We start from the raw sequence: 8,321 nt of genomic DNA on the forward strand, positions 1-8,321 counted from the left end.
ATACTCGCACTCACACACACACACACACACACACACACATACTCGTATTACACACACACACACACACACAAATCCCCTACCCCCAAATCCCCTACTCCCTGTACCCTACCCCCAAACCCCCTACATTACATTACATTATTGGCATTTGGCAGACGCTCTTATCCAGAGCGACGTACAACAAAGTGCATACCCATAACCAGGGATAAGTTCGCTGAAAGACCCTAGAGGTAAGTACAATTTCAACTGCTACCTGTACAACAAAGATAAGGACAAGGGCCATTTTTTTTTTTTGAACAAACAAACAAACAGAGCAAAAGTCACCAAAGTTAACTATCCAAACACTGCTTACCTAGCCAACTAAAAATACCGATACACAAAGCAAGTCACAGAGACAACAATTAAGGTTCACAGGGAGGTAGGGAGGGATGGGGAGAGGTGCTGCTTGAAGAGGTGTGTCTTCAGCTTGCGCTTGAAGGTGGGGAGAGATTCTATAGTTCTGACCTCAACGGGGAGTTCGTTCCACCACCGTGGAGCCAGAACAGACAGTAGTCGTGAGCGTGAGGTGGAGGTTCTGAGAGGGGGAGGTGCCAAGCAGCCTGTGGAGGCTGAACGAAGAGGTCTGGCAGGGGTGTAGGGTCTGATGATTTTTTGCAGATAAGCTGGGGAAGACCCTTTAACTGCTTGGAAGGCTAGCACCAATGTTTTGAATTTGATGCGAGCCATGACAGGCAGCCAGTGGAGGGAAGTAAGCAGGGGGGTGACGTGTGAGTATTTGGGAAGGTTGAAGACCAGACGAGCTGCTGCATTCTGGATGAGTTGGAGGGGTCTGATGGCGGACGCTGGGAGGCCAGCCAAGAGGGAATTGCAGTAGTCCAGGCGGGACAGAACCATCGCTTGGACCAGGAGCTGGGTCGAGTAGGGGGTGAGAAAGGGGCGGATTCTCCGTATGTTGTATAGGAAGAACCTGCAAGACCGGGTCACCGCCGCAATGTTCTCGGAAAGGGACAGTCTGCTGTCCATCACCCGCCGAGGTTCCTTGCACTGGGTGACGGCGTGAGTGTGGTATCCCCGAGAGAAATGGAGAGATCCAGATGGGGAGAGGTATTAGCAGGGATGAATATCATTTCAGTTTTACCTGGTTGAGCTTTAGATGGTGGTTGTCCATCCAGCTCTGGATGTCCCTCAGGCAAGCAGAGATACGGGCTGAAACCTGCGTATCAGACGGCGGGAACGAGACGAAGAGTTGGGTATCATCCGCATAGCAGTGGTAGGATAGCCCATGTGCAGTGATCACAGGGCCAAGGGAGCGAGTGTAGAGAGAAAAAAGAAGTGGGCCAAGGACTGAGCCCTGGGGAACTCCTGTGGCGAGGGGCCGAGGTGTCGATACCGAACCAGCCCAGGCAACCTGGAAGGAGCAACCAGAGAGGTAGGATTCAATCCAGTCCAGGGCTGTGCCACAGATGCCCGTTGCTGACAGGGCAGACAGGAGGATGGAGTGATCCACAGTGTCGAAGGCAGCAGAGAGATCTAGAAGAATGAGGATAGAGGAGAGGGAGGCTGCTCGTGCGGCATGAAGTGACCTCACTGACGGAGAGGAGCGCAGTCTCTGTCGAGTGGCCCGATCTGAAGCCAGACTGATGGGGGTCTAGCAGGTTGTTTGTTAGAAAAGAAGGAAGAGAGTTGAGTAGAAGCGGCTCGTTCTATAGTTTTTAGAAAGGAAAGGAAGAAGAGATACCGGGCGGTAGTTCTGGATGATGGAGGGATCCAGGGTAGGCTTTTTTAGCAGCGGAGGTGATGTGGGCCCTCTTGGAGGATGCCGGGAAACAGCCGGAAGACAGGGAGGAGTTGACAAGGGAGGTGACAAAATGGGAGAATGTCAGGTGTGATAGTTTGGAGAAGAGAAGAGGGGATAGGGTCAAGGGCACAGGTTGTAGGGCGGTGGCAGAGCAGGAGTGAGAAACATCAGAGTCCGTAAGGGGGGAGAAGTGGAAAAGGAAGGGATGGGCCTAGAGGGGGGGAAGGGCACAGTGAGGGGGCGGTGGTTGTAAAGGATCTGCGGATGACTGTGACCTTCTCATCGAAGAAATCAGCAAAGTCATCAGCAGCGAAGGAGGACTGAGGAGGAGGAGGCGGGTGCGTTGAGGAGAGAGGAGAAAATGGAGAAAAGTTTCCGGGGGTTAGAAGCAGAGTTCTGAATTTGCGTTTGATAGTATTTTGCTTTGGCGGCAGTGACATCGGAAGAGAATGCCGCCAGGAGAGAACTGGTAAGTCATGAGGTCGGAAGCGTCTCTGGATTTCCCCCACTTCCTCTCCGCTGCGCGGAGGCTGGCCCTGGAGGTACGGAGGTGTCAGATATCCAGAGGACTGGGAGGGGATGTGCGAGGTGGCTTTGAGACAAGGGGACAGAGAGAGTCAAAGCCGGAGGAGAGAGATGAAAGGAGGGTGGCAGATGCAGAGTCAGCGGGGAGTTTGGAGAAGGATTCGAGAGGGGGGGGGAGTGAGGCGGTGACGGTGCTGGCAAAGGAAGAGGGTGAGAGGGAGCGGAGGTTTACGGCGGGCTGAGGAAGTGTGGGTGGGAGGAGGGGGAGGAGGATGGGGGAGGAAGAGGGAGGGAGAATGAGATGAAGTGGTGATCAGATGTATGCAGAGGGGTAACCGTGAAATCGGAGCATGAGCAGTTCCTTACAAAGACAAGGTCTAGGACATTGCCCGCCTTGTGGGTTGGAGGAGAGTGTTGCAGGGAGAGGCCGAAGGAGTGGATTAGCGGTAGGAAGGCAGCAGACTGGGAGGCTTCTAGGTGGGATGTTGAAGTCTCCAAGGAGAATCAGTGGGGTGCCATCCTCAGGGAAGGAGCTGAGAAGGGTGTCTAGCTCATCAAGGAAGTTTCCCAGGGGCCCTGGAGGACGGTAGATAACTGCAATGAAAAGGTTAGTAGGGTAGGATACTGCACCAGAATGGAATTCAAAAGTGGATATGGACAGGTCAGAGAGGGGGAGACAGAAAATTTCCACGAGGGGGAAATTAAAAGACCAGTACCCACCGCCACGGCCGGAAGGCCGGGGAGTGTGCGAGAAGGAGAAGGAGGATGAGAGGGCAGCGGGAGTGGCGGTTGTTGTCAGGTGTGATCCAGGTCTCAGTTAGGGCAAGGAATTGTAGGGGGACTGGAGGGAGGCATACGCAGGGATGAAGTCAGCCTTCCGAGTGGCAGACTGGCAGTTCCATAGCCCCCCTGTGACAGCAAAGTCCTTCAGCAGGGGGTCAGCGGGGGATAGCTGAGGTTTGAGGGGTTCCGACGCCGTGGAGGCCCACGTTGCAGGGGGGGTCTTCGAGGGAGAGAGCAGACTGGGATGGGGGTGAAACATAACATCACAAACGGGGACGGAGCGTCGCTCTGACACGCCTATTTAAATGGCCTACAATTGCTCACAAGCAATACCAAATCCCTGTACCCTACCCCCAAACCCCCTACTCCCTGTACCCTACCCCCCAAACCCCCTACCCCCTGTATCCTACCCCAAATCCCCTACTACCTGTACCCTACCCCCAAATCCCCTACTCCCTGGTACCCTACCCCAAATCCCATACTCCCTGTACCCTACCCCCAAACCCCCTGTACCCTACCCCCAAATCCCCTACCCCTGTACCCTACCCCCAAACCCCCTACCCCCTGTACCCTACTCCCATACCCCCTACCCCCTGTACCCTAACCCCAAATCCCCTACTCCCTGTACCCTACCCCAAACCCCCTACTCCCTGTACCCTACCCCCAAACCCCCTACTCCCTGTACCCTACCCCCAAACCACCTGTACCCTACCCCCAAACCCCCTACTCCCTGTACCCTACCCCAAACCCCCTACTCCCTGTACCCTACCCCCAAACCCCCTACTCCCTGTACCCTACCCCCAAACCCCCTGTACCCTACCCCCAAACCCCCTACTCCCTGTACCCTACCCCCAAACCCCCTACTCCTGTACCCTACCCCCTACTCCCTGTACCCTTCCCCAAACCCCCTACTCCCTGTACCCTACCCCCAAACCCCCTGTACCCTACCCCCAAACCCCCTACTCCATGTACCCTTCCCCCAAACCCCTACTCCCTGTACCCTACCCCCTACTCCCTGTACCCTACCCCCTACCCCCTGTACCCTACCCCCGAACCCCCTACCCCCTGTACCATACCCCCAAACCCCCTACTCCCTGTACCCTACCCCCAAATCCTCTACCCCCTGTACCCTACCCCCAAATCCCCTGTACCCTACCTCCAAATCCCCTACTCCCTGTACCCTACCCCCAAACCCCCTACTCCCTGTACCCTACCCCCAAACCCCCTGTACCCTACCCCCAAACCCCCTACTCCATGTACCCTTCCCCCAAACCCCCTACTCCCTGTACCCTACCCCCTACTCCCTGTACCCTACCCCCTACCCCCTGTACCCTACCCCCGAACCCCCTACCCCCTGTACCATACCCCCAAACCCCCTACTCCCTGTACCCTACCCCCAAATCCTCTACCCCCTGTACCCTACCCCCAAATCCCCTGTACCCTACCTCCAAATCCCCTACTCCCTGTACCCTACCCCCAAACCCCCTACCCCCTGTACCCTACCCCCAAATCCCCTACTCCCTGTACCCTACCTCCAAACCCCCTACCCCCTGTACCCTACCCCCTGGACCCTACCCCACCTATCTTCCCTATCTTCCCTATCCCCTGGTCCCTAGCTCCTTTCTCCCGTGTCCCCCTGTGGTGGTCTGGATGTGAAAGACAATAGCAGAACAGAAGTTCTCAAAGCTGCTGCCTCTTTCTCCACTTCACAGCACTGATGAGGTGAGCGGAGCCAATCAGCTGCTGTCTCTCTACAAGCTCGACCAATACTTTTCCTTCAAAGAGATCTACCCTGGGTCAAAGGTCACGCACTTCAAAAAGTGAGTTAGTATTAGTGGCATTGGGTGTGTATGTTTGTAGTGTATGTGAGTGAGCGTGTTTGCAGTGTGTGTATGTGAGTGTATGTGTGTTTGTAGTATGTGTATGTTTGTAGTGTGTGTATGTGAGTGAGCGTGTTTGCAGTGTGTATGTGATTGTGTGTGTGTTTTTAGTGCATATGTCTATGTTTGTGTGTGTGTATATATGTTATTACACCTACTTATTCATGCGGTTATCTAATCATATATACATATGTATATTTGTACGTGTGTATATGTGTATGTGTTTATGTGTGTGCACAGTACTGTGCAAAAGTTTTAGGCAGGTGCAGGTTTTTAAAGAACATTTTCTGCAAAAATGGAAACGTTAATAGTTTATGTTTATCAATTAACAAAATGCAAAGTGAGTGAACAGAATAAAAATCTAAATCCAATCAATATTTTGTGTGACCACCCTTTGCCTTCAAACCAGCATCAATTCTTCTCGGTACACAAAGTCAGGGATTTTCTGGGCATATATTCAGGTGTGTGATTAACCAATTATACCAAACAGGAGCTAATGATCATCAATTTAATATGTACGTTGAAACACAATCATTGACTGGAACAGAAACAGCTGTGTAGAAGGGTTAAAACTGGGTGAAGAATAGCCAAACTCTGCTTCCAAGGTGAGGTTGCTGAAGACAGTTTAATGTCAGAAGTCATACACCATGGCAAGACTGAGCACAGCAACACGACAAAAGGTAGTTATAGCATCAGCAAGCTCTCTCCCAGGCAGAAATTTCAAGGAAGACAGGGGTTTCCAGATGTGCTGTCCAAGCTCTGTTGAAGAAGCACAAAGAAACGGGCAATGTTGAGGACGGTAGACACAGTGGTTGGCCAAGGAAACTTAGTGCAGCAGATGAAAGACACATCATGCTTACTTCCCTTCGCAATCGGAAGATGTCCAGCAGGGCCATCAGCTCAGAATTGGCAGAAACCAGTGGGACCCAGGTACATCCATCTACCGTGCAGAGAAGTCCGGTCAGAAATGATCTCCATGGAAGAATTGCGGCCAAAAAGCCATACCTCCGGCATGGAAACAAGGCCAAGCGACTCAACTATGCATGAAAACACAGGAACTGGGGTGCAGAAAAATGGCAGCATGTTCTCTGGACTGATGAGTCAAAATGTGAAATATTTGCCTGTAGCAGAAGGCAGTTTGTTCACCGAAGGGCTGGAGAGCGGTACAAGAATGAGTGCCTGCAGGCAACAGTGAAGCATGGCGGAGGTTCCTTGCACATTTGGGGCTGCATTTCTGCAAATGGAGTTGGGGATTTAGTCAGAATTAATGGTCTCAGGCAGATACTTATCCATCATGCAATATCATCAAGGAGGCATCTGATTGGCCCCAAATTTATTCCGCAGCAGGACAACAACCCCAAACATAAAGCCAATGTCATTAAGAACTATTTTCTGTGTAAAGAAGAACAAGGAGTCCTGGAAGTGATGTTATGGCCCCCACAGAGCCCTGATCTCAACATCATCGAGTCTGTCTGGGATTACATGAAGACAGAAGGATTTGAGGCTGCCTAAATCCACTAGTTCTCCAAGATGTTTGGAACAACCCAACTGTGTGCAAGTATACCGAGAAGAATTGATGCTGTTTTGAAGACAAAGGGTGGTCACACCAAATATTAATTTGATTTGGATTTTTCTTCTCTTCATTCACTTCTTCTGTTCATGCATTTTGTTAATTGATCAAAATTAACTATTAACATTTCTATTTTTCAAAGCATTCTTATTTTACAGCATTTTTTCCACACCTGTCTAAAACTTATGCACAGTACTGTGTATATATATATATACATATGTATATATATATACATATGTATATATATACATATGTATATATATATATATATATATATATATATATATATATATATATATATATATAATAGTGAAGTCACACTGACTCTGCTCCCTCCCCAGGCTGAAGAAAGACAGTGGGGTGGAGTTCAGGGAGATGATGTTCTTTGACGATGAACCAAGAAACATTACAGACGTCGGCCGACTAGGTACAGGTCACATTTTGCTCTGTATTACACACACACACACACACACACACACACTCAGACACACACACACACACACACACACACACACACACACACACACAACACACACCTCAGACACACACACACACACACCCACACCACACAACCACACTCACACTCACACTCACACACACACACACACACCACACCACACACCTCACACACACACACACACACACACAACACCTCACACACACACACACACACACACTCACACACCCCACAACACTCCACCACACCACACCACACACACACACACACACACACACACACCACACACACACACCACTCACTCACACAACACACACACACACACACACACACCACACACACCACACACACACACACACTCACACACTCACACACACCACACACTCACACACAATCACACACCAACACACACACACACACACACACGGACGCACCCACACACACACACACAACACCACACACACACACACTCACACACACACACACACTACACACAACACACACTCACACACTCAGACACACACACACCCACACTCACACACACTCACACGCACACCACACACACACACACACACACACACAACACACAACACACTCACACCAACACTCAGCACACCACACACACACTCACACTCACACTCACACACACACACACGCGCACACACACACCACGCACACACACACACACGCACACACACACAACACACACACGCACACACACACACGCCACACGCACGGCATGCACACACACACACACACGTACGCACACACACACACACACGTACGCACACCCATATACAGGGTTGGAGGGTGCAGGTGTGTGTGCTACTGACAGTAATGGCTCTGATTGTGGTTTCCCAGGTGTGCACTGTGTCCTGGGTCTCTGACGGCGTCACAGAGAGGCGAACCAGAGAGGAGCTCCTGTCCCTACTCCCAGAAAAAAACCCTGTCTGATTCCTGTCCTTACACACGCACACGCACACGTACTCTCTCACACGCACACACACACGCACACGCACATGCACACGCACACGCTCACACACACCGTGCAGCTTTTTAAACATTTATCATGTGTAATCATTATTTGTCCAATCCTATTGGTTTTGGTCACGGTCAGAGTACCTGATTTTAACTTTAATATGTATACACACAAATCTCCAGACCACATAATGGGGAAAACAAAAAGCCATCTGTTTATTGATGAATGAAAATGAATGAATAATTACAATTATTTGATTTAGACTGACTGTCTAACATTACTGTCTAAACATGCTCTCGCAACAACAACCAGAAACTCTCCACACACCTCTA

At 50.7% G+C, this 8,321-nt stretch overlaps 1 protein-coding gene across 1 annotated transcript; it reads left to right on the plus strand.

Annotated features, from left to right (window-relative positions):
* Positions 1-4,762: 4,762 nt before the first annotated feature.
* On the plus strand, positions 4,763-8,024 carry mdp1 (magnesium dependent phosphatase 1; the record flags this gene model as incomplete). Its single annotated transcript, XM_061230155.1, is given in 4 exon segments — positions 4,763-4,923; positions 6,895-6,980; positions 7,872-7,888; positions 7,890-8,024. Coding segments are annotated over 4 exon segments (339 nt in total), but the record flags the coding sequence as incomplete, so codon positions are not given.
* Positions 8,025-8,321: the final 297 nt, after the last annotated feature.

This window comes from Conger conger, unplaced genomic scaffold (genome assembly GCF_963514075.1).
Source record: "Conger conger unplaced genomic scaffold, fConCon1.1 SCAFFOLD_170, whole genome shotgun sequence".
NCBI lineage: Eukaryota > Metazoa > Chordata > Actinopteri > Anguilliformes > Congridae > Conger > Conger conger.